This window comes from Carcharodon carcharias, chromosome 22, assembly GCF_017639515.1.
Source record: "Carcharodon carcharias isolate sCarCar2 chromosome 22, sCarCar2.pri, whole genome shotgun sequence".
NCBI lineage: Eukaryota > Metazoa > Chordata > Chondrichthyes > Lamniformes > Lamnidae > Carcharodon > Carcharodon carcharias.
The window spans coordinates 62175568-62202321 of NC_054488.1; the positions used below are offsets into that span (position 1 = coordinate 62175568).

A 26754-nucleotide genomic window follows, 5' to 3' on the forward strand; every position below is an offset into this window, starting at 1 on the left:
GTAAACGTTGAGATGGTCTGACCATCAGTGTTCTTTGGTGAGAGCAGAGTGGGGTCAGGTGTTCTTTATAATTAATGGAATACTCACTTTTGCTTTTAGAATCATAGAATGCTTACAGCACAGGAGGAGGTCATTCAGCCCATCGTGTCTGTGTCGGCTCTCAGCAACAATTGTATCTAGTGTTGGCAGCAAGCACTCCCAAGTTAAATAAAACGTGAACTAGATGCAGATTAAATTCCCTCCAGTCATACCACACCTTTCTCATCCCAAAAATGGATGCTATCCCTTTCCTAAGCTAACCTACTAAATAAGGTAGGCAGTTTATTGCCTAACTACAAACAGTTTTTTCTGTGGACCAATGCTTAATAAAATAGGGTTATTTGATATGAGCTTTTTATGGAGGGGTCAGAGAGGAGTGGGGGCTGAGGAGAAAGATGTACACTTTTAATTGGTTTCTTTGTCTCAATGATTGTATCTTTAGCACTTTGCTTTGCATTCCCAGAAGTGAGAGCGTTATCTGTAAACAGCTGCAGTTAGAAAGTTACGATCTGAAGTGAATTTACAATATCTTCAATCATTTTCCAGGAGTATTATAATCAAGTTCCTGCATTATGTTAATCAAGGTTGTTGGAACATTACCTATCCCTAAGTTAACAGGTTGCTGATTGAATTGCTGATTTCCCAGTAACTTATTGACTTCTCTATTCCATTCTCTCAGTATCTCCATCCCTGTTCCATCCATTTGGAGATGCACCCTCCCATACCAGCACTTCAACTATTTCTTCCTATTTCCCCAACCAAGGATCCGCTCAACTGCTGACCTCATTACAGCCTTGGTTCAAACATGGACAAAAGAGCTGAACTCCCGAGGTGAGGTGAGAGTGACTGCCCTTGACATCAAGGCAGCAATTGACTGAGTGTGGCATAAAGGAGCCCTAGCAAAATGGAAATCAGTGAGAAAACTCTCCACAGGTTGGAGTCATACCTGGTTGTGGTTGTTGGTCAGTCATCTCAGCTCCAGGACATTACTGCAGGAGTTCCTCAGGGTAGTGTCCTCAGCCCAATCATCTCCAAATGCTTCATCAATGGCCTTCCTTCCATCATAAGGTCAGAAGTGGGGATGTTTGCTGATGATTGCACAATGTTCAGCACCATTCACTATTTATAAACTGTCGTAAGTTGCTGCACCCCTAGCCAAGCTGTTTCATCAATGAGCTCCCTTCCGTCATAAGATCAGAGGTGGGGTGTTCACTGATGATTGTACAATGTTCAGCACCATTCACGACTCCTCAGATACTGAAGTAGCCCATGTCCAAATGCAGCAAGACCTGGATAATATCCAGGCTTGGGCTGACAAGTGGCAAGTAACATCCGTGCCACATAAGTGTCAAGCAATGACCATCTCCAACAAGAGAGAATCCAACCATCACTCTTGATGTTCAATGGTATTACCATCACTGAATTCCACATTATCAGCAACCTGGGGGTTACCATTGACCAGAAACTGAACTGGACCAGCCATATAAATACTGTGGCTACAAGAGCAGGTCAGAGGATAGGAATCGTGCGACGAGTAACTCACCTCCTGACTCCCCAAAGCTGGTCCGCCATATACGAGGCACAAAACAGGAGTGTGATAGAATACTCCCCACTTGCCTGAATGAGTCCAGCTCCCACAAGACTCAAGAAGCTTGACACCATCCACGACAAAGCAGCCCGCTTAATTGGCACCACATCCACAAACATTCACTCCCACCACCACTGATGCACAGTAGCAGCAGTGTGTGTACCATCTACAAGATACATTGCAGGAACTTACCAAGGCTCTTTCGACAGCACCTTCCAAACCCATGACCACTACAATTTAGAAGGACAAGGGCAGCAGACAGATGGGAACACCACCATCTAGAAGTTCCCCTCCAAGCCACTCACCATCCTGACTTGGAAATATATCGCCGTTCCTTCACTGTCGCTGGGTCAAAATCCTGGATCTCCCTCCCTAACAGCACTGTGGGTGTACCTATGCCACATGGACTGCAGCATTTCAAGAAGACAGCTCATCACCACCTTCTGAAGTACAACCAGGGATGGGCAATAAATGCTGTCCCAGCTAGCAAAGCCCACATCCCATGAATGAATTAAAAAAAAATTCAAACTAAGCTTCGCTGAGTTTACTACAGCACTGAGGAGGTGCTCCACTATCTAAATTGCTGTCTTATGGATGAGACATTAAACCTGAAAGAGCAGACAGAACCTCAGACAGAGTCTTTACAGCATAGGCCATTTAGCCCATCAGGTTCATTCTGCCTCTCTACAACAATCCAATCAGCCCCATTTGCACAAAAACAAAACACTTCAAATGCTAGAAATCTGAAATAAAAGAAAATGCTGGAAACACTCAGTAAGTCAGGCAGCATTTGTGGAGAGAGCAACAGAGTTAATGTTTCAAGCTCTAATGAAGGATCACTGACCTGATCATTCACTCTGTTTCTCTTCACAAATTTTGCCTGACCTGCTGAGTGTTTCTAGCATTTTCTGTTTTTTATTACCTCCTTTGAAAGTTGAACTGTGTTTTTCTACTACCTCGACAAAGGAATGCCTTTGGGGTCTTTGATGCAGGGTTTGCTACATGCCTGAGAAGTGAAATGTGGATTTGGGTGGGTAATTAATATCGCTATCACTTTTCTAAAACCTTCATTTACACTGTGAAAAAAATGGGGCCTCAGCTGTGCATTTGTAACTTAATTTCTGGGCTATTTTAAGTTTGAAGTGAAGGAGTGGCTACAAGCAGCAGCAGCAGCTGAATACAAGCCTATAATAATACTGAGAATAGTATACAGTCCTCCTGTAGAAGACAGCTGATTTTCCCAGTGACAGAAATTCATTTTCCTGTACACTAGCAGGGATTGCAATTGAAATTTTCACAGGCTTGTGACTTATAGACTTAAAAATAATTGACATTAAGTGTTAGAGACTGGATCATCATGTGATATTTTATTGCCCCTGTCCATTGACATGATGTTTCATAATCCAGACAGTAATTAGTCTGTGCTGAAAATACAATACATCTATTTTGTGGAATTTCAGATCACCCTTCTTCGCTTGATCCATTTCACTGTGAATAAATAAGTTTAACCGTGCCAGCTGGTTTCCTTCCTGCTGTATTTTCTGCTTTATTACTTAACATTGATTGCAGCACACAACTTTATTACACATACAGTGCCTGCCTCCTGGGGACTGTGGCTGGAGTGCACTGTACATTTGCTTCATTGATAAATATTATTAAGAGTCAAAAGTAGACCGAGTGACACCGATCACCGATTTTTCTTTAATTGAAGCATCTGGATTTTCAGCTGTAAAACCTGATCAGGCGCGCTCAAATTTCAATTGGGTATTCACTATTTTCTGCTCTATATTTTCTATTTTTCTTTCTTCACTGCTCTTGTAACCATCAGACTGAGTGAGCTATTTTCCTTGGGCAAGATTGATTTTTTTTCTCTCACTTTATTGGTGTAACTGCTTGAAAGGCAGTCACTTAGGCAGGCTCCTAAGACAGCATCTTTCAAATCCACCAGAGCTGCAAATTAGAAGGACAAGGACAGCGGACACATGGGCACACCACCACCTAGAAGTTCCCCGGCAAGCCACTCGCCATCCTGACTTGAAAATATATCGCTGTTCTTTCACTGTCGCTGGATTAAAATGTGGAATACCCCACCCCCAGCCAACAGCACTGTGGGTATATCTACATCGTGTGGACTGCAGTGGTTCAAGAAGGCAGCTCACTACCACCTTCTCAAGGGCAATTAGGGATGGGTAATAAATGCTGGCCAAGCCATCAATAGCCAATTATCCCATAATTTAAAAAAAAACTTAGTGAGTCCATTTGCAGCCAACGTGGCTGAGGGCTTCTCTCTCCTCCCAATCCTCACCCCAGCACCTTGCTTTTGATTGTTTTTTTTGAAGTGGTTTGGATAATCAGCACTTTAACACTTATGAATAATTTTGGTTTACAACATTTTCTCGTTCCTGGTGTGAGCATAATGGAACATGCCGAATGTTTGAACTCCAGCAATGGTTTCTTTTCCCTCCTTTTTTATCTGCATTCTTCAGCAAATACTACATAAACAAATCCTCATGAATGAAGGGATGATGCAGAGAATTTTAACTTCACCTGCTCATCACAAGCCAGTAATTTTAAGACAGTGTGTGTTATTTTCCTGCTCCATTCCTGCCCATGAGAGTTTGAGCAACGTTTTCATCAAGTGTCTGAGGCACCTGCCTGAATCACATTGAAGTCTCACATGGAAGAAAATAAATTACTGGGCTACAGGGGAAGAGCAGGGAAGTGTAATTAATTAATTGTATAGCTCTGCACAGAGCTGGTACATGCATGATGGACCAAATGGTCATTCTCTGTGCTAAAATATTTTAATTGCCAATTGAGCACGCCACTAAGCTTAGTTTGCAGTAGGAAAAGACCATGTAAGGCAAGTGCTTAACTTTGCTTTGAGGGGCCAGGAGGAGCAGGAGATTAATGAAGAAAGTCTGGGTTTCTATTTACTTCGGCTAATCCCTCCTTTTTACCTTTGAGGAGACCTGCTGACACCACTGCCGTTCTTGTCGTGGCTTAACTGAGTGCTGGTGGGTGGCCAACAGATACCCAGTGTTTAATTGTTATCAGTCATCTTGCTGCTCCTGTTAGGTGGACAGTTGGTTAGTGAGTTGTGAACAAGATTATCCAGACTTCCTGCTGATGATCCTGAGCAAGCTAATGAGTTAAATTGGGAAGTAGTGGTGCAGTGACCCCCAAGCTTCAGATTTGAAAATCCTTCATCATCTTGAATGTTCCAATGAGAATACCTCACATTCTTCTAAACTTCAAGGAATATAGACCCAGTTTCCTCAGCCCCTCATCATAAGACATCCCTCTCATCCCGGGCCAATTTAGTGGACCTTTGCTGTGTAGCCTCCAAAGCAAGTATATCCTTCCTTAAATTTGTAGACCAAAATTGCACACAGTATTCCAGGCATGGTATTGCCACAGCCCTGTAAATTGTAACAAGACTTCTTTGTTCTCCTACTCCAATTCCCTTGCAATAAAGGCCAACATGCCATTTGTTTCATAACTGTTCACTGTACCTGAACATCAACATTTACAAATTTCACCCGTTTTCAAACTATTCTGTTGTTCTATTCTTACCACTAAAGTGAACAACGTCACGCTTCCCCACATTATATTTCATCTGCCACCTTGTTGTCCACTCACTTAACTTATCTCTTTGCATCCTCTTTGTGTTGACCTCACAGCTTGCATTCCCATCTAGCTTTGCGTTGTCAGAAAACTTAAATACATTAGTCTCTGTATCTTTGTCGAAGTCATTAATATAGGTCGTAAATAGCTGAGACCCCAGCACTGATCCTTGCGGCACTCCACTAGTCAGTTTGCTGCTTCCTGTCTTTAACTAATCCTCTATCCACGATACTATATTACTTCCAACTCCACGAGCCCTTATCTTGTGTATTAACCTTTTGTGTAGCACCTTATCAAATGCCTTTTGGAAATCCAAAGATACTACGTGTACTGGTTCCCCTTTATCTACCCTCCTAGTTACGTCCTCAAAAATTAGTAAATTTGTCAAACAAAATTTCCCTTTTGTAAAACCATGTTGACTTGTTCTAATCTTATTATGCTTTCCTAAGTGCATTGTTTAGACTTCCCTAATAATAGGTTCTAGCACTTTCCTAATGACTGTTTTCAGGCTAACTGGCCTTTAGTTCCCTGTTTCCCCACTCCTTCCTTTCTTGAATAATGATGTTACATTTGCTAATTTGCAATCTGCTAGGACTGTTTCAGAATCCAGGGAATTTTGGAAAATCATAGCCAGTGCATCCACTATCTCTGTAGCTATCTCTTTAAGAACCCTGGGTGTAGGCCATCAGGGCCTGGGGATCTGTCAGATTTTAGTCTCAAGTTTCTCTAGTACTTTTTCTCTGCTGATTTTAATTATCTTAATTTCTTCACTCTTTTAGCATCTAGGTTACTTTCTATTTCTGGTTTGTAACTTCTGTCTTCTACTATGAAGTCAGACACAATATTTGTTTAATGCCTCTGCCATTTCCTCGTTCCCCATGATAATTTCTCCTGCCTGTGCTTCTAAGGGGCCAACGTTTACTTTAGCTACTCTCTTCTTTTTTTATGTACTTGTAAAAGTTCTTATAATCTGTATTTATAATTCTGGTAGTTTACTTTCATATTCTATTTCATTTTTTAAATCAACTTTTTGCTGGCTCTTTGCTGGCTTCTAAAACAGTCCCAATCCTCAGGCTTACTACTATTCTTTGCAACATTATAAGCCTCTTCTATTAACCTAGTACTTTCCTTAACTTTTTTAATAAGCCATGGGTGTGTCTTTCTTGCTGAGTTTTTATCTTTCAATGGAATGTATTTTTTGTTAAACATTTTGAATTGTTCCTTCAGATGCTTCCCACTATTTATTTACTGCCCTACCTTTATTCTATTTACCCAATCATCCTTAACCAACTTCCCCCTCATACCCCTATAATTAGCTTTGTCTAAGTTTAAGATTCTTGTTTGTGATTGGAGTATGTCATTTTCAAACTTAATGTGGAATTCAATTGTATTATGATCACTATTTCCCGATGGATCTTTTACTATAACATCACTTATTAATCCTGTCTCGTTGCACAATGCTAGATCTAAAATAGCTTTATCTCTAGTTGGTTCCACAGGATGTTGTTGCAGGAAACTGTCACAAAGAATTCTACAAACTCATCTTTCAGGGCCAGTTAAGTCTACACAACTGTTACATTGCATTTGTTACAAGCTCCAATAAATTTGGTCGAATGCTGTGTCCAACATTATAACTGCTGTTAGGGAGCCTGTAAACTACCCCCACTGACCCTTGCATTTCTCATCTCCACCCATATGGATTGTACTTCCTGATTTTCTGAGCCAAGATCCTTTCTCACTGATATCTTTGTCATCCTTTATTGTCATGACACAAAAGGGTAGAAACCTGTCTCTGTCAATGGCTTAGAATGGGTGGTGTTGGATCAGCTGCCTGTTATGTGGAATGCCCGATATGTAACTTCCTTGACTGCAGTAGAACAGAATATCAAACTCTGCATACCGCCTGTCTACTGCCATTGTCTGAGAGAAATTTTTACCCTAATGAGTTTTAATTTCAACATCGTGAGAATGGATCAACAATTTCTGAAAAAGGAATGCTGGAGGGAAATAGTTGGAAATAAGCACTCCACTCCTCAGTTGATTCTGTTGCTGCCATTGTTTGTATTTATTTCTTTTCAAAATGCTGCTTCCTGCTGTCTGATCAGTAGGGGTTTGGTTGCTGCTGGTTACATCAGGAAAGCACAGTGATTGGATCCAGTGGGAAATTCAGCTGAAGGTCAAATTTTTCATGCCAGTGTGAAAATGGGAGATGCAGCATCCTGAATAGTAAATGGCATTGTGCAATTAAATGAGCGATTGTGTGCATGGGTGTTTTTAATAGTGCTTGAATTGTGTAAAGAATGTTTAAAGGTTTTAAACCAACCTAAACATACTGAACAAAACAAATGCTGGTGCAGCACCGGTCACAATTGTATATTAGCTTCAACTTTAAGTAACAATTACAACCTTGCTATTAATTCAGAAGGTGACAGGGCTTACATGGCGAAGCTGAATGGAGAACGTCTGTGGGAGTAGTTTAATTTACATGCCAGAGCTTGATTCAGTGTTTACTGGTAGTGCATTATACTTACAAAATACTGGTAGTTTTACTCCAGCATTTTTCAATTGCAAATTTTTTTTCCTGGTCTAGATTCAATAAATTAGTTATGTGTCTTGCTCCGACTGTTGATCTAAATAATTCCTTTTTCTATCATTTTCACAAAGTTCTCCAGAATACTATAGCCTCAAGGCGTGTCATATTCTGTCACTACACACTGTCAAAGGCCTGCTTAAAATCTGAAGTTGTAACAATGGATGTTGTGTTTCATAAATTTCTCCAGAATCTGTCTCATCACAACTAACCTATCATTCTTTGTCCTGCTCTGAAACCAACTTGTATTCCATGTAATACCACATCTAAATATCTTTTCATTCTCCTTTCCAGCATTTTATTAGTACTTTTCTGTATGTACTTAGTAAGCCTCCTCCTCTGAAATTGCTGCATTTGCTCTTTTTTGAAGTTTGGTATCTATTGCCTTTCCTCAGCCTTCAGGCATTTGGTCTTCCCAACCTTTGTATCATTTTCACAGAGCAGTAGAGTGATGGCACTGGAACTAATTGGCTGCCACAAGGCAGAGATTGTAGATAAAAACAAAAAACTGCAGATGCTGGAAATCCAAAACAAAAACAGAAATACCTGGAAAAACTCAGCAGGTCTGGCAGCATTGGCGGAGAAGAGCAAAGTTGACGTTTCGAGTCCTCATGACCCTTCAACAGGGTCAACAGGACTGTTGAAGGGTCACGAGGACTCAAAACGTCAACTTTGTCCTTCTCTGCCGATGCTGCCAGGCCTGCTGAGTTTTTCCAGGTATTTCTGTTTTTGTTTTGTGAGAGATTGTAGGATTGTTCTGAACTGATAGATTAATGTAGGCTAAAGGTCTTCCCTCATCTGTATTTAACTGGTAAAATCTAGGAACAAATGTTTCGTGCAGAGCTACCTGGAACTACAACCTCACAGTTTTGAATAGATAACTGGAAATATTTAAATGCTTTGACACTATTCCATTATGCATGCAGCATTTCCACAACGTTATCATCCCTCTATTTTAAAAAAAAGTTCATAAAGACATGGGGCAGGGGTTTGAGTTTGGCCTGTGATCAAATATAACAGTGACAGTGTTAACATTTGATGTTACTTGGATTCAACTGAATTTTAACACAAAGAAACTCGATAGCAATGAAGAGAAGGAAGAATGACCCCAACAATGTAAATAATGGGAGACATTAAGCAGAAGCTCAATTTAGGAAATAACAGATGTTTGCAATGATCACTGACTGTGACAGCAGGTGCAAGGCAGGGTGAACTCTTTGTGATCAGGATGCTCACAGCCACACTTGGTTTGTGCTAACAATAGGAAAAGCTAGATTTTTAACAGCCTTGTGTTCTGGTTTTGCCATTAGTTTAACAAGTTGTTCTTCACCCATGCCCACTTCCTGGCTCGTGTATTGCATCAGCCTATTCTGTTTGAGAACCTGTCTGCAGGACCTATTGTAACTTCAATGGCAGCAATTTACACTTCAGATTTGACCCCCAAATAATCTATTCTTTTGTGCTTCAGTTGGCAATGAAGTGCTTAGGGACATCCTGAGGTCATGAAAGGGACTCCCTCATCTGTATTTATCTGGTAAAATCCAGGAGCAAATGGCTCATGTGGAGCTACCTGGAACGTACCTGGGAATACTCCGAGTGCCTACCCTTCCCACAGTTTATCTATTGAAACCCTCATGCATGCTTTTGTTTCCTCTAGACTTGACTACTCCAGCGCATTCTTGGCCAACCTCCCACCTTCTAAACTCCACAAAGTTTCTTTTGTCCAAAACACTGTTGCTTGTGTCCTAACTTGCACCAAGTGTTAAGCAACACCTTAATTTTAAAATTCTCATCCTTGTTTTCAAATTACTCATGGCCTCATCCTCCTAACTCTATGGCTGTCTCCAATCCAACAACAGCCCAAGCTTCTCCAACCTATGCACATAACTAAAGTTCCTCATCCTTGGTACATTCTTGTGAATGTTTCCTGCATCCTTTCTAATGCCTTCACTTCCTTCCTGAAACGTGGTACCCAGATACAATACTCTAGTTGAGGTGGAACCAGCATTTTATGCAGGTTTACCATAACGTCCTTGTTTTTGTATTCTATGTACCTAATTATAGGATCCTGTATGCTTTATTAATTGCTTTTCCAACCTGCCCTGCCACCTTCAGTGATTTGTGCAGATATATCCCCAGGTCTCTCTGCTCCTGAACCCCATTTAGAATTGTATGCTTTATCTTGTATTGCCTCTCCTCTCTCTGTCTCCCAACGTGTATAATTGTACACTTCTCTGTATTAAATTTAATCTGCTGCTTGTCCGCCCATTCCACCAGCCTGTTTATGTCCTTTTCAAGTTTAACGTCATCCTCCTCAAATTTCACACAATACTTCCAAGTTTTGTGCTATCTACAATTTTGAAGCTATGCCCTGTACATCCAAGTCTAGGTCATTAATATACATCAAAAAGAGTCAGGGTCCTAATACCACCCCCGCCCCTGCCCCTGGGGAACCCCACTGCACACCTCCTTCCAATCCAAAAAACAACTCTTCACCAGTACTCTCTGTTTTCTCAGTCAACTTTGTATCCATGCTGCTATTGTCCCTTTTATTTCTTGGGCTTTAACTTTGCTGACAAGCCTGTTACGTAGCACTTTATCAAATATCTTTCGGAAGCCCATAATCTCTGCATTCCCCCCAATTCTGTCTTCTTGAGCATCCTGATTTTCATCATCCCACTGTTGGTGGCTGTGCCTTCAGCTGCTTGGGTCCTTGGCTCTGGAATTCCCTCCTTAAACCTCCTTGTTTCTCTTACCTCTCTCCTCCTTTAAGAAGCTCCTTAAAACTTATCTCTGATTAAGCTTTTGGCATCTGTATTAATATCCCTTTATATGGCCTGGTGTCAACCTTATTTGATAATGTTCCTGTGAAATGCCTTAAAATGTTTTACGATTGGACATTGCTTCATTTGCTCTTTAATGCTGAGGAAATTGGTAAGTCACTGTTCTTTGACGGGGGTGCTACATGTTCACTTTTAAATTTGATTTGGAGTTCTGTTTGTATTTTAGGATGAACTATCTGATGTCAGCCAGGCCTCCAGCTTGGTGCCAACCAAACCCAACACCCCCATGTCTTCTCCGCCAGACCCTGCTGTGGGAGATTCAGCTTCTCCAAGAAAGGAAAATCTGGAGGCTGAAGGGTTGTCAAAAAACATAAACCAAGCAAACAAGAAACCAGACAACAAGAAAAATATTGATGTGCAGGTACAGCAGGAGACTAGAACTTTAGCAGTTGGTAAGTGCTTTGTTCAAACAAATTTTATTCCAAGGGAATTGAAGAATATTTGTAGTTACCTTACTAAGTTGCTGACATCTTAACTTTCCTCCTTCCTCACTGTCCTCTTCTAGGAAGGGACTCCAGATTGTCACAGCTCCAGATAAGCCTGCACATATCTCTTCCAATTGGCATATATATCGTACATTTATCTTGTTGGGTGAGGTGAACCTGATTAACAGAAATAGGAGCATTCACTTTAGAACATGGATATATTTAGAATGTCAACTTGTGTAGGGAGTTGGGTCTGTAGGGATGTAAATGGGCACCTGATGCTTCAAAAGTTTTTGATCCATCCTTGAAGAGGGCTTTGTAGGGGGGGTGGGTATGAGAAGCTGACCAAATCTATAAAAGCTGTTGTATTTTTTTCATTTAATTTATTTTTCTAAACAGCTGTAGTACTATTGTATATGGGAGCTGAATTAATAAGATAGCTATATCAGTTATTGCAGCACAGTTTTCCTATACTACTCTTAATGGCTCCAAGCTATTGCCTGATTGTAGGAGCTCTTGGTGTTTAAATAAACAAACTCACCTCAAATTACAAAATAAAGGCACATCAAAACCGGTCCTGATTCTCCCTTACAGGTGGTGAGATTTCCACTTTACAAAATAGTCTCTTCCACTTGAAGTTGACCATTACTTGTGAGAAGCATGGAAGTGTTTCATGGAGGCAGTCCGTTGCCTGCATAGCCAACATATTGGTGTGGGTAGTGGAAATAAGAACATGTTGTAAAAATACTGAAGTTTTGGGCACAAATATCTTTGTTTTCTCCCTTTTTGGAGTTCTGAAGTGTACCTGTTAATGCTTGGTATCTTTGGTATGTTCTACCTGGTTTCTTGCATCTGTGTTAAAGTATTTCTGTCTTAAACCAGGAATAAACAATTCCACAAAATATCCAAAGATCAATGATGAAAAGAGAAGAATCTATATTTGTTCCTAGTTTAAAAGGAATGTTGCAGCAGGGGCATAACACTTCTAGGAATATTGTTTTAAAATAGGCCAGCTGCAGCATGATGGAGGATAATGATCCTGGGACCGAAGTGATGGGGCACAGGCCAGGATCAACAGTTTCCGCACATTGACATGTGTTACGCAGCCATTTTAGTGTGAGGAGGCCAGATCCCTACAAGAAGTGAGTGCATTCAGACTGCATCCTTGGCCTGTACTGAGTCAGCTGAACTTAATCTGGTGGCAGTAAGAGTCCCATCATTGACTTTAGCACATATGCTGATAGTAACCATTTAGGCAGACACTTGAAAGCACCATGGAATCAAGCTACCAGTATATTGCCTGCACAAGTGGAACTGTACTGCAGCAAGATTGGCCTTCCGGTGTCAGCTTTGATTCAGTGGTAGGACTCGTCTCTGAGTCATAAAGGTCGTAGATTCAGGATTAACTTGAGTGCACAATCCAGGCTAACACTCGAGTTGAATACTGAGAGAGTGCTGCACTGTCTTTCAGATGAGCTGTTGATCGGAAGACCTGACTGTCTTTTCAGGTGGATGAAAAGATTCCATGGCACTACTTAGTGAGCCAGGGGGCTGGTTCAGTCTCCTGGACAACATTTATGCCTCAATCAACAGCACTGCTGCCAGTAGGATGTTGTTGTGTGCAGATTGACTGTGACATTTTCCTGCGTTATAACAGTGACTGTATTTCAAATGCACTTCATTGACTATAAAGTGCTTTTGGAAGCCCTGAGATTGTGAAAGGCGCTGTAGAAAAGCAAGTTTGTTCTTTTTCCTTTCTCTCAGTATAGGGATTGGCTAAGAGGGTGAAGGAGAAAGAGAGTGGGTTAAATATAAGCCACCTGCTTCCTAGTTCTGGCTTTATAACAGCGGTGGAGGCTGGAGCCTTTCCTACCCTCAGGATTGTGCTTGTAATAAAATGAACATTGTGCAAAAAAATATTTCCAGCCCTCTTCCAAACTGAACAGATCTTCTAAATTCAGAGAGCTTTACTTTAAAATATCTGGCCTTATGGTTACATATTTACAAAAGGTCGGTCATTTACTTTTTAATCTATTGAGTCTTAATTTAAAATTATAACTTAAAAAAACCCTTATGTTAGCTTTTGTAAACCTCAAACTTCAGGTATCCACCCTAATGCAGTAAATGTCACCAGCAGATAATGAAGAGTGCCCAGTTTCTGATCTTGCACCAACCTCCCTAGACACGGATTCACTGTTTCATTCAAAATTTTGTCCTGGGAGAGTTCTGTTAATGACTGCAACTGTGGCTAATAGAGATTCCACTGAATGATCTCCTTAGTGGCTGGATGACCTTTTCAGTGGAAATGTTTCCTACACTGGAATAGTGAAGAGAGAGGTTAGGAATAATTTATTTACACACTCGGGTTGTTGAAGCATGGAATGCTTTTCCCTGGAGTGGTTGGGCAAAGACCATTGCATCTTTTGAGGGAAAATTGATAAATATTTGAAGCAGATGAAGGTATAGGACTATGGGAGCAGCAGAGTACAGTGTGAATAGTTTGGATTGCTCCAGCAAAGAACTGCCACTAACATAATGGGCTGAATTACATCCCTTTGTTCTATGAACATCCATGGCTCTGTGCTTTATTATATTTGTGTTGAATATGCTGGTTGCAGTTGAGAACCTCAATAACGAGGGATGACCAATAAAATTATCAGTCCTGTTTAAAATCTTTCCCTGTATGTCCCTTTACCTTCTGGTACTGGAGTTGATCCCTCACACCAATGATAGTAAATCTAATATCTATTACAGTCCAAACTGTATAATGTAGACTGACAGACATGTAATTGTTAATGTTGAAGGTATGACTGAAAATGAAGACAAATCAGACGTTCAAGCCATCATTGACTCAACACCCGAATTAGATATGGATCGAGATCTTAGTGGGTATAAAGGAACGAGGTGAGTGTAAATTTTACTAGAATCAAAATGTTAATATATTGCCACTTTATTGTTTAATTTTGACAGCTGATTTGCATCTCATGTATTCTCTCATCTTCTGTCAGTGAAATGACTTCACTGTATGTTGGCCTTGAGGGCACTGACTGTCAACTATTATATCAGTATGCACTTCCATTTAATATAAAAACAGAAAATGCTGGAAATAGGTCGTTGGGCAACATCAGAGAGAGAAACTAAGTTAACATTTCAAATTTGTTGCGTTTCATCAGAAATTCTAATGAGAATAGGCCCATTTGCTGTACTGCTGCACAAGGTTAAAACACTTTGAATCTACAAGTTAATTTAGGATCTTTACTTGAGCCAATAGGGCAACTGGTGTGTGAAATGATAGAAAAGCAATTTTAAGAACTGGATGTTTGAAAAGTGTTGATGTATTATTTATTTGTGAGCGCAGAATTACAATTCAAGTACCATCCATGTTGCACAGGGCTACTTTTTACACTTTTTTCTTAACAATTCTGCTATTTGTACTTATTAATGGCAGCTCAGCACTCCAGGAGCTTTAGAAATCTTTGACAACGAATCATATCAAGTAAATTTGATTAATTTCTGCTTTTATGTTTTTACAGCACACCAACCCAGGGAATAGAGAACAAAGCATTTGATCGGAACACAGAATCTATTTTTGATGAACTGTCCCAATCAGCTTCTGAGCTGATTGGTGATGTGGATGAGGGGGCAAATTTGCTGGGTAAGCGGAAAGGCTGGCAGAGTGGTGAAGTGCGGCCTTGTTTTAATGTGTGGTTGTGCCCACGTAGCTAAGATGAAGTAGTTTCTGAGCAACATGTCAGTCTATAGAAAAAAAGAGATCCCTGGACATTTACAGGTTGGCTGAATCTCTCCCACCACAGGCTGAGTAGCTTCTCCCCCTAGTGGCTGATGATGGGCAAAAAATGTAGTATACACTGCAACTCAGACCTGCAAACTATTCTACCTCCCGAAATTACTTCCCAACAATGGTATCCAATTATCAATCATCAATCAGTACTATGTTACTAAAAGTATTCCTTTCTATTTTGTGTTCAGGTTAGCTTGCATATGCATTTTGTTGCCCAAAAGATGTGTAATACAATTTTTAAAAACTCTTCCAAATCTTTTCTGTTTTGTGAAATTAGCTATAGTCTGTGAGAAATGAAAATAGTGGATTAGTTGAAACTGCAGCCCTGATCCAAAATGTTATTTGATGTTCATTTTTAGAAAAAAATCTAGTTTGATTTTTCTTTCATGGTCATATTTTGGAATTCTCAGCATACTTATTTATGTTCAGACTGATTTGCTTGACAGTCGCAATCAACAATAACTCGTATTTATTTAGTATCTTTAATGTAACTGTCAGAAGGTGCTTCACGGAGGTGAAATGAATGGCAGGCAGAAAATTTAGGCAGCTTTCTGAAAATAAGCAGAATTTGAGAGTGGAGTCAAGACAGCTGAGGACTGTGCCACTAATTGGGGAATGGATGGTGAACGTGCATTAAAGGCCAGAGGCACAGAGGATAAATGCTGGTATGTGGAATCAGAAAAGATGACAGCTTGTAGGGTAGGATGAGGGTGTGGAGTGACTTGTTAAAGGGGCTTTTAAATACAACTAAGGGACACAGCTAAGAGCCGAGTTCCAGACGTCAGAGAGGATGTAAGCAAAGGAAATCCTTTCAGAAGTAAAATATCATTTGAGGAGGTCAACTAAGTAAATTGAACTGAGCTTGGTTTCAAATGAACTTGTGTCAAACTTCTTGTTGCATTATCTATTCTTTGTTTTGCTTAAATGGACATTTTTTTTCTTCAAACCAGCTTTTCTAATGAAAGCTTAATATATTGGCTAGATTTGAAGACATCTTATTTCTCAAGCCTTTGATATATTTTAGAAATTCTGGCGAGGAAGGCATTCTTTTGTGTGCACAATTACTTTATAGACCAGTGGCTTGCATGGAAAATAACACTGCAATTGAGTACTATTTCCAACAACTGTTCTGTAAAATACTTCTTGTTTTAAATTATCTTAGTTATGGAGCTGTCTAAAACCTTTGCTGAGCTTGCTTTCTGACAAAATATATATCTATGTGCCAAATGAAATTCAAGTTATACGTTTTAATAGCAGCAAACTAATTTGTTGTGATTGTATCTTAAGCCCATTTTGCTGACACTATATCATGTGACTTTGTACGCTGGAATTCTGTGGAACTGAATGGATATATAAATTCCTTAGACACCCTGGATACAGAGTGCCAGTTCACTGACAAGCTGTAGGCCTCAGTAACCCAAACATTTAGGTGGTCCAATTTGAAAACTGTAGTACAAAAAAAATTGTAGGATATTATTACTGATGACACTGATGATTTCCCTGATTTATCTTTACCACCACAAGCAGAGTGTAAGAATCAAATTTGACTGTTGGTTTTGTGAAAGGGCAAGAGGTGTGTTTTGAAGGATAAATATTATCTCTCTCTCCTCTTCCCTGTTATGACCACAGCCAATGTTAATTGCTGCGCAAACCAAATCCCAGAGGGAAACTTAGCTTACAGGCCATAAATATTCTGAAAACGAGAAGGAGGCATACTGATCTCAGCAGTAAGAAGTCCAGGAACACTTTTGGGATTTTAAAAATTAAATTAAAAGTTTTATTAACAAGATTAAAGGAAAACTTAAGTGCACAAGATTACAGATACGCAGTTAAACTTAGTCTTACAAAACATTCCTCCAAAAAGACACTCTACTGGGTCAGACCCACAAATAAACATCTTCCAGGCAATACTCCCTTATAGATGATGTAACTATAAAAAACATCAAGTAATATCACCCAAGGCAAACTGCAATAACTTCAATAAAGGCATACCATGTGACCTCTTCCACCTTGCTGTGAAAATCCAAATTTTAGAAAACAAACTGCTTTTTACAGCGCAAGACTTTCCTGGCTTGACTGGATGGTTGATTCAAACTGCATCCTCTCATGGCCACAGCTCCAGCTTTGGCTCCAACTGCGACATCTCACACCTCCAGCTTACCAGCCCAACTGCTCAAACAGCCAAAACCCACCTAAGCGCGCCACAGTAACTCTAAATACCTTTTTCACCCTTTCATTTCAGATTCCGTTGTTTTCATGCCTCTTTGAAACTCAAATTCACCCAAGCATAAGATCTTCCATGTTTCCATCTTGTCTTCGTTTTGGGTTAATAAAATATAATATTACCCCTTCTATTTACCTGCAGAACTCCTGCATGATGCAAACATGTTTCTTGTTACTCCTGATTCCCCTGTGCTATTCAAACAAACTCTCTACTTATCTAAAAATGCAAATGTTAGATCTAACCTATTAACTTGTACCTCAAACCTAACACTTCTATTGTTATCATGTTTTATATCCTCCAGACAACCTGTCCCCTATTAACCTTTGCCCAGCTTCATGAAATCTCTCGCACACAGCCTTTTCACAGAATAACACAATAGTCCCCAAAAATATATTTCAAAAGTCCATTTCTCACTCTCTGTCTCTCTCATCCCTTTCTCCTCCTCTCTCTCTTCCCGCTCTCCCCTCTCTCTCTCTTCCTGCTCTCTCCCCCTCTCTCTCTCTCCCTTCTCACTCTCCTTCTCTCTCTCTCTTCCCTTCTCTATCTCTCTCTCTTCCTCCTTCTCTCGCTATTCCTTCCCGCTCTCCCTCTCTCTCTCGCTCTCTATCTTCCTGCTCTCCCCCTCCTCCCCTCTCTCTTTCTCCCTGCTCTCCACCCCTCTCTCTACCCCCTCCCCCCGCTCTCACTGTCTCTTCCCGCTCTCCGCCTCTCTCTCTTGCCGCTCTCTCTCTGTTGCTTCTCGCTCTCGCTCTCTGTCCCTTCTCTCTAGCCCACTCTCTGTTCTCGCTGTCCCATCTCTCTTGCTCACTCTCTGTTCCTTCCCCTTCTCTCTCTCTGTCCCTTCTCTCTCTCTGTCCCTTCTCTCTCTCTGTCCCTTCTCTCTCTCTCCATTCGCTCTCTCTCTCCCTTCTCTCTCTCTCTCCCTTCTCTCTCTCTCTCCCTTCGCTCTCTCTCTCCCTTCTCTCTCTCTGTCCCTTCTCTCTCTCTGTCCCTTCTCTCTCTCTGTCCCTTCTCTCTCTCTGTCCCTTCTCTCTCTCTGTCCCTTCTCTCTCTCTGTCCCTTCTCTCTCTCTGTCCCTTCTCTCTCTCTGTCCCTTCTCTCTCTCTGTCCCTTCTCTCTCTCTGTCCCTTCTCTCTCTCTGTCCCTTCTCTCTCTCTGTCCCTTCTCTCTCTCTGTCCCTTCTCTCTCTCTGTCCCTTCTCTCTCTCTGTCCCTTCTCTCTCTCTGTCCCTTCTCTCTCTCTGTCCCTTCTCTCACTCTGTCCCTTCTCTCTCTCTGTCACTGTCCCTTCTCTCTCTCTGTCACTGTCCCTTCTCTCTCTCTGTCACTGTCCCTTCTCTCTCTCTCTCACTCTGTCAGTTCTCTCTCTCTGCTCTCATCCCTTCTCTCTTTCTGCTCTCACTCTGTCTCTTCTCTCTCTCTGCTCTTTCTCTCTCTCCATTCTTTCTGTCCCTTCTCTCTCTCTCTCTCCCTTCTCTCTCTGTCCCTTCTCTCTCACTCTGTCCCTTCTCTCTCTCTCTCTGTCCCTTCTCTCTCTGTCCCTTCTCTCTCTCTCTCTCTGTCCCTTCTCTCTCTCTCTCTCTGTCCCTTCTCTCTCTCTCACTCTGTCCCTTCTCTCTCTCTCACTCTGTCCCTTCTCTCTCTCTGCTCTCATCCCTTCTCTCTCTCTGCTCTCTCTCTCCATTCTCTCTGTCCCTTCTCTCTCTCTCCCTCTCTGTCCCTTCTCTCTCTCCCCCTCTCTTCCTTCTCTCTCTCCCCCTTCTCTCTCTCCCCCTTCTCTCTCTCCCCCTTCTCTCTCTCCCCCTTCTCTCTCTCCCCCTTCTCTCTCTCCCCCTTCTCTCTCTCCCCCTTCTCTCTCTCCCCCTTCTCTCTCTCCCCCTTCTCTCTCTCCCCCTTCTCTCTCTCCCCCTTCTCTCTCTCCCCCTTCTCTCTCCCCCTTCTCTCTCCCCCTTCTCTCTCCCCCTTCTCTCTCCCCCTTCTCTCTCCCCCTTCTCTCTCTCCCCCTTCTCTCTCTCCCCCTTCTCTCTCTCTCCCCCTTCTCTCTCTCTCCCTTCTCTCTCTCTCTCCCTTCTATCTCTCTCTCCCTTCTCTCTCTCTCTGTCTCTTTCTCCCTTCTTTCTCTCTGTCCCTTCTCTCTCTCTGTCCCTTCTCTCTCTCTGTCTCTTCTCTCTCTCTCTGTCCCTTCTCTCTCTCTCTGTCTCTTCTCTCTCTCTCTCTCTCTGTCCCTTCTCTCTCTCTCTCTCTCTGTCCCTTCTCTCTCTCTGTCCCTTCTCTCTCTCTGTCCCTTCTCTCTCTCTGTCCCTTCTCTCTCTCTGTCCCTTCTCTCTCTCTGTCCCTTCTCTCTCTCTGTCCCTTCTCTCTCTCTGTCCCTTCTCTCTGTCTCTCTGTCACTGTCCCTTCTCTCTCTCTCTCACTCTGTCCCTTCTCTCTCTCTGCTCTTATCCCTTCTCTCTTTCTGCTCTCACTCTGTCTCTTCTCTCTCTCTGCTCTTTCTCTCTCTCCATTCTCTCTGTCCCTTCTCTCTCTCTGTCCCTTCTCTCTCTCTGTCCCTTCTCTCTCTGTCCCTTCTCTCTCTCTCTCTCTCTCTCTCTGTCCCTTCTCTCTCTCTCTCTCTCTCTCTCTCTGTCCCTTCTCTCTCTCTCTCTGTCCCTTCTCTCTCTCTCTCTGTCCCTTCTCTCTCTCTCTCTGTCCCTTCTCTCTCTCTCTCTGTCCCTTCTCTCTCTCTCTCTGTCCCTTCTCTCTCTCTCTCTGTCCCTTCTCTCTCTCTCTCTGTCCCTTCTCTCTCTCTCTCTGTCCCTTCTCTCTCTCTCTGTCCCTTCTCTCTCTCTCTCTGTCCCTTCTCTCTCTCTCTGTCCCTTCTCTCTCTCTCTCTGTCCCTTCTCTCTCTCTCTCTGTCCCTTCTCTCTCTCTCTGTCCCTTCTCTCTCTCTCTCTGTCCCTTCTCTCTCTCTCTCTGTCCCTTCTCTCTCTCTGTCCCTTCTCTCTCTCTCTCTGTCCCTTCTCTCTCTCTCTGTCCTCTCTCTCTCTCTCTCTCTGTCCTCTCTCTCTCTCTCTCTGTCCCTTCTCTCTCTCTCTCTGTCTCTTCCCTCTCTCTCTCTCTCTCTGTCCCTTCCCTCTCTCTCTCTCTCTGTCCCTTCTCTCTCTCTCTCTCCCTCTGTCACTCTGTCCCTTCTCTCTGTCTCTCTGTCACTGTCCCTTTTCTTTCTCTCTCACTCTGTCCCTTCTCTCTCTCTGCTCTTATCCCTTCTCTCTTTCTGCTCTCACTCTGTCTCTTCTCTCTCTCTGCTCTTTCTCTCCCTCCATTCTCTCTGTCCCTTCTCTCTCTCTGTCCCTTCTCTCTCTCTGTCCCTTCTCTCTCTCTGTCCCTTCTCTCTCTCTGTCCCTTCTCTCTCTCTGTCCCTTCTCTCTCTCTGTCCCTTCTCTCTCTCTGTCCCTTCTCTCTCTCTGTCCTTTCTCTCTCTCTGTCCCTTCTCTCTCTCTGTCCCTTCTCTCTCTCTCTCTCTCTGTCCCTTCTCTCTCTCTCTCTCTCTGTCCCTTCTCTCTCTCTCTCTGTCCCTTCTCTCTCTCTCTCTGTCCCTTCTCTCTCTCTGTCCCTTCTCTCTCTCTCTCTCTCTGTCCCTTCTCTCTCTCTCTCTCTCTGTCCCTTCTCTCTCTCTGTCCCTTCTCTCTCTCTGTCCCTTCTCTCTCTCTGTCCCTTCTCTCTCTCTGTCCCTTCTCTCTCTCTGTCCCTTCTCTCTCTCTGTCCCTTCTCTCTCTCTGTCCTTTCTCTCTCTCTGTCCCTTCTCTCTCTCTGTCCCTTCTCTCTCTCTCTCGCTCTGTCCCTTCTCTCTCTCTCTCTCTCTGTCCCTTCTCTCTCTCTCTCTGTCCCTTCTCTCTCTCTCTCTGTCCCTTCTCTCTCTCTCTCTGTCCCTTCTCTCTCTCTCTCTGTCCCTTCTCTCTCTCTGTCCCTTCTCTCTCTCTGTCCCTTCTCTCTCTCTGTCCCTTCTCTCTCTCTGTCCCTTCTCTCTCTCTGTCCCTTCTCTCTCTCTGTCCCTTCTCTCTCTCTGTCCCTTCTCTCTCTCTGTCCCTTCTCTCTCTCTGTCCCTTCTCTCTCTCTGTCCCTTCTCTCTCTCTGTCCCTTCTCTCTCTCTGTCCCTTCTCTCTCTCTGTCCCTTCTCTCTCTCTCTGTCCCTCTCTCTCTCTCTCTCTCTCTCTCTGTCCCTTCTCTCTCTCTCTCTGTCACTCTGTCCCTTCTCTCTCTCTCTGTCACTCTGTCCCTTCTCTCTCTCTGTCACTGTCCCTTCTCTCTCTCTCTCACTGTCCCTTCTCTCTCTCTCTCACTCTGTCAGTTCTCTCTCTCTGCTCTCATCCCTTCTCTCTTTCTGCTCTCTCTGTCTCTTCTCTCTCTCTGCTCTTTCTCTCTCTCTCCATTCTTTCTGTCCCTTCTCTCTCTCTCTGTCCCTTCTCTCTCTCTCTCTCTCTGTCCCTTCTCTCTCTCTCTCTCTCTCTGTCCCTTCTCTCTCTCTCTCTGTCCCTTCTCTCTCTCTCTCTCTGTCCCTTCTCTCTCTGTCCCTTCTCACTCTCTCTCTGTCCCTTCTCTCTCTCTCACTCTGGCCCTTCTCTCTCTCTGCTCTCATCCCTTCTCTCTCTCTGCTCTCTCTCTCCATTCTCTCTGTTCCTTCTCTCTCTCTCCCTCTCTGTCCCTTCTCTCTCTCCCCCTCTCTCCATTCTCTCTCTCTCCCCCTCTCTCCATTCTCTCTCTCTCCCCCTCTCTCCATTCTCTCTCTCTCCCTTCTCTCTCTTTCCCCCCTCTCCCTTCTCTCTCTCCCTTCTCTCTCCCCCTTCTCTCTCTCCCCCTTCTCTCTCTCCCCCTTCTCTCTCTCCCCCTTCTCTCTCCCCCTTCTCTCTCTCCCCCTTCTCTCTCTCCCCCTTCTCTCTCTCCCCCTTCTCTCTCTCCCCCTTCTCTCTCTCCCCCTTCTCTCTCTCCCCCTTCTCTCTCTCCCCCTTCTCTCTCTCCCCCTTCTCTCTCTCCCCCTTCTCTCTCTCCCCCTTCTCTCTCTCCCCCTTCTCTCTCTCCCCCTTCTCTCTCTCCCCCTTCTCTCTCTCCCCCTTCTCTCTCTCCCCCTTCTCTCTCTCCCCCTTCTCTCTCTCCCCCCTTCTCTCTCTCCCCCTTCTCTCTCTCCCCCTTCTCTCTCTCCCCCTTCTCTCTCTCCCCCTTCTCTCTCTCCCCCTTCTCTCTCTCCCCCTTCTCTCTCTCCCCCTTCTCTCTCTCCCCCTTCTCTCTCTCCCCCTTCTCTCTCTCCCCCTTCTCTCTCTCCCCCTTCTCTCTCTCCCCCCTTCTCTCTCTCCCCCTTCTCTCTCTACCCCTTCTCTCTCTCTCTCCCTTCTCTCTCTCTCTCTCTCTCCCCCTCTCCCTTCTCTCTCTCTCTCCCCCTTCTCTCTCTCTCCCCCTTCTCTCTCTCTCCCCCTTCTCTCTCTCTCCCCCTTCTCTCTCTCTCCCCCTTCTCTCTCTCTCCCCCTTCTCTCTCTCTCCCCCTTCTCTCTCTCTCTCTCTCTCTCTGTCCCTTCTCTCTCTCCCCTTCTCTCTCTCTCCCTCTCTGTCCCTTTTCCCTCTCTGTCCCTTTTCCCTCTCTGTCCCTTTTCCCTCTCTGTCCCTTTTCCCTCTCTGTCCCTTTTCCCTCTCTGTCCCTTTTCCCTCTCTGTCCCTTTTCCCTCTCTGTCCCTTTTCCCTCTCTGTCCCTTTTCCCTCTCTGTCCCTTTTCCCTCTCTGTCCCTTTTCCCTCTCTGTCCCTTTTCCCTCTCTGTCCCTTTTCCCTCTCTGTCCCTTTTCCCTCTCTGTCCCTTTTCCCTCTCTGTCCCTTTTCCCTCTCTGTCCCTTTTCCCTCTCTGTCCCTTTTCCCTCTCTGTCCCTTCTCCCTCTCTGTCCCTTCTCTCTCTCTGTCCCTTCTCTCTCTCTGTCCCTTCTCTCTCTCTGTCCCTTCTCTCTCTCTGTCCCTTCTCTCTCTCTGTCCCTTCTCTCTCTCTCTCACTCCCTTCTCTCTCTCTCTCACTCCCTTCCCTCTCTCTCTCTGTCCCTCTCTCTCTCTCTCTCTGTCCCTTCTCTCTCTCTGTCACTCTGTCCCTTCTCTCTCTCTCTCTCTCTATCCCTTCTCTCTCTCTCTGTCACTCTGTCCCTTCTCTCTCTCTGTCACTGTCCCTTCTCTCTCTCTGTCACTGTCCCTTCTCTCTCTCTGTCACTGTCCCTTCTCTCTCTCTCTCACTCTGTCAGTTCTCTCTCTCTGCTCTCATCCCTTCTCTCTTTCTGCTCTCACTCTGTCTCTTCTCTCTCTCTGCTCTTTCTCTCTCTCTCCATTCTTTCTGTCCCTTCTCTCTCTCTCTGTCCCTTCTCTCTCTGTCCCTTCTCTTTCTCTCTCTGTCCCTTCTCTTTCTCTCTCTGTCCCTTCTCTTTCTCTCTCTCCCCCTTCTCTCTCTCCCCCTTCTCTCTCTCCCCCTTCTCTCTCTCCCCCTTCTCTCTCTCCCCCTTCTCTCTCTCCCCCTTCTCTCTCTCCCCCTTCTCTCTCTCCCCCTTCTCTCTCTCCCCCTTCTCTCTCTCCCCCTTCTCTCTCTCCCCCTTCTCTCTCTCCCCCTTCTCTCTCTCCCCCTTCTCTCTCTCCCCCTTCTCTCTCTCCCCCTTCTCTCTCTCCCCCTTCTCTCTCTCCCCCTTCTCTCTCTCCCCCTTCTCTCTCTCCCCCTTCTCTCTCTCCCCCTTCTCTCTCTCCCCCTTCTCTCTCTCCCCCTTCTCTCTCTCCCCCTTCTCTCTCTCCCCCTTCTCTCTCTCCCCCTTCTCTCTCTCTCCCCCTTCTCTCTCTCTCCCCCTTCTCTCTCTCTCCCCCTTCTCTCTCTCTCTCTCTCTCTCTCTCTGTCCCTTCTCTCTCTCTCTCTCTCTCTGTCCCTTCTCTCTCTCTCCCTCTCTGTCCCTTTTCCCTCTCTGTCCCTTTTCCCTCTCTGTCCCTTTTCCCTCTCTGTCCCTTTTCCCTCTCTGTCCCTTTTCCCTCTCTGTCCCTTTTCCCTCTCTGTCCCTTTTCCCTCTCTGTCCCTTTTCCCTCTCTGTCCCTTTTCCCTCTCTGTCCCTTTTCCCTCTCTGTCCCTTTTCCCTCTCTGTCCCTTTTCCCTCTCTGTCCCTTTTCCCTCTCTGTCCCTTTTCCCTCTCTGTCCCTTCTCTCTCTCTGTCCCTTCTCTCTCTCTGTCCCTTCTCTCTCTCCCTTCTCTCTCTCTCTCACTCCCTTCTCTCTCTCTCTCACTCCCTTCCCTCTCTCTCTCTGTCCCTCTCTCTCTCTCTCTCTCTGTCCCTTCTCTCTCTCTGTCACTCTGTCCCTTCTCTCTCTCTCTCTCTCTGTCCCTTCTCTCTCTCTCTGTCACTCTGTCCCTTCTCTCTCTCTGTCACTGTCCCTTCTCTCTCTCTGTCACTGTCCCTTCTCTCTCTCTGTCACTGTCCCTTCTCTCTCTCTCTCACTCTGTCAGTTCTCTCTCTCTGCTCTCATCCCTTCTCTCTTTCTGCTCTCACTCTGTCTCTTCTCTCTCTCTGCTCTTTCTCTCTCTCTCCATTCTTTCTGTCCCTTCTCTCTCTCTCTGTCCCTTCTCTCTCTGTCCCTTCTCTTTCTCTCTCTGTCCCTTCTCTTTCTCTCTCTGTCCCTTCTCTCTCTCTCTCTGTCCCTTCTCTCTCTCTCTCTGTCCCTTCTCTCTCTCTCTGTCCCTTCTCTCTCTCTCTGTCCCTTCTCTCTCTGTCCCTTCTCACTCTCTCTCTGTCCCTTCTCACTCTCTCTCTGTCCCTTCTCTCTCTCTCACTCTGTCCCTTCTCTCTCTCTCACTCTGTCCCTTCTCTCTCTCTCACTCTGTCCCTTCTCTCTCTCTGCTCTTATCCCTTCTCTCTCTCTGCTCTCTCTCCATTCTCTCTGTCCCTTCTCTCTCTCTCCCTCTCTGTCCCTTCTCTCTCTCTCCCTCTCTCTCCATTCTCTCTCTCTCCCTTCTCTCTCTCTCTTTCCCCCCTCTCCCTTCTCTCTCTCCCTTCTCTCTCTCCCTTCTCTCTCTCCCTTCTCTCTCTCCCTTCTCTCTCTCCCCCTTCTCTCTCTCCTCCTTCTCTCTCTCCCCCTTCTCTCTCTCTCCCCCTTCTCTCTCTCTCCCCCTTCTCTCTCTCTCCCCCTTCTCTCTCTCTCCCCCTTCTCTCTCTCTCCCCCTTCTCACTCTCTCTCTCCCTTCTCTCTCTCTCTCCCTTCTCTCTCTCTCTCGCTTCTCTCTCTCTCTCTCCCTTCTCTCTCTCTCTCCCTTCTCTCTCTCTCTCCCTTCTCTCTCTCTCTCTCTCTCTCGGTTCCTTCTCCCTCTCTCTCTGTTCCTTCTCTGTCTCTCTGTTCTTTCTCTCTCTGTTCCTTCTCTCTGTGTGTGTCTCTCCCTGTTCCTTCTCTCTCTCTCTTTGTTCCTTCTCTCTCTCTTTTACTTATCTCTCTCTCTCTCGTTCTCTCTCTCTCTTGTTCCCTCTCTCGCTATTCCTTCCCTCTCGTGCACGCTCTCTCTATCACTTGTCCTCTCTCTCTCGCTATTCCTTCCCTCTTGCGCCCTGTTTCTTCTCTCTCCCTCTCTGTTCCTTCTGTCTCTCTCCTTCTCGCTCTCTCTCTCGCTCCCGCTCTCGCTCCCTTCCCTCTCTCTCTTTGTCTGTTCCTTCTCTTTGTCTGTTCCTTCTCTCTGTCTGTTCCTTCTCTCTGTCTGTTCCTTCTCTCTGTCTGTTCCTTCTCTCTGTCTGTTCCTTCTCTCTGTCTGTTCCTTCTCTCTGTCTGTTCCTTCTCTCTGTCTGTTCCTTCTCTCTGTCTGTTCCTTCTCTCTGTCTGTTCCTTCTCTCTGTCTGTTCCTTCTCTCTGTCTGTTCCTTCTCTCTGTCTGTTCCTTCTCTCTGTCTGTTCCTTCTCTCTGTCTGTTCCTTCTCTCTGTCTGTTCCTTCTCTCTGTCTGTTCCTTCTCTCTGTCTGTTCCTTCTCTCTGTCTGTTCCTTCTCTCTGTCTCTTCCTTCTCTCTGTCTGTTCCTTCTCTCTGTCTGTTCCTTCTCTCTGTCTGTTCCTTCTCTCTGTCTGTTCCTTCTCTCTGTCTGTTCCTTCTCTCTGTCTGTTCCTTCTCTCTGTCTGTTCCTTCTCTCTGTCTCTTCCTTCTCTCTGTCTCTTCCTTCTCTCTGTCTCTTCCTTCTCTCTGTCTCTTCCTTCTCTCTGTCTCTTCCTTCTCTCTGTCTCTTCCTTCTCTCTGTCTCTTCCTTCTCTCTGTCTCTTCCTTCTCTCTGTCTCTTCCTTCTCTCTGTCTCTTCCTTCTCTCTGTCTCTTCCTTCTCTCTGTCTGTTCCTTCTCTCAGTCTGTTCCTTCTCTCAGTCTGTTCCTTCTCTCAGTCTGTTCCTTCTCTCTGTCTGTTCCTTCTCTCTGTCTGTTCCTTCTCTCTGTCTGTTCCTTCTCTCTGTCTGTTCCTTCTCTCTGTCTCTTCCTTCTCTCTGTCTCTTCCTTCTCTCTGTCTCTTCCTTCTCTCTGTCTCTTCCTTCTCTCTGTCTCTTCCTTCTCTCTGTCTCTTCCTTCTCTCTGTCTCTTCCTTCTCTCTGTCTCTTCCTTCTCTCTGTCTCTTCCTTCTCTCTGTCT

At 44.5% G+C, this 26754-nt stretch overlaps 1 protein-coding gene across 2 annotated transcripts in view; it reads left to right on the plus strand.

The window, feature by feature from the left end:
* Positions 1-26754, plus strand: part of LOC121293722 (C-Jun-amino-terminal kinase-interacting protein 4-like) — a 240007-nt gene that overhangs the window by 157421 nt on the left and 55832 nt on the right. For both annotated transcript variants that reach the window (XM_041216938.1, XM_041216939.1), the window contains exons 6-8: positions 10854-11079; positions 13917-14016; positions 14646-14767. In XM_041216938.1, the coding sequence (XP_041072872.1) occupies positions 10854-11079; positions 13917-14016; positions 14646-14767 (448 nt within the window). The remainder of the gene's footprint in view (positions 1-10853; positions 11080-13916; positions 14017-14645; positions 14768-26754) is intronic.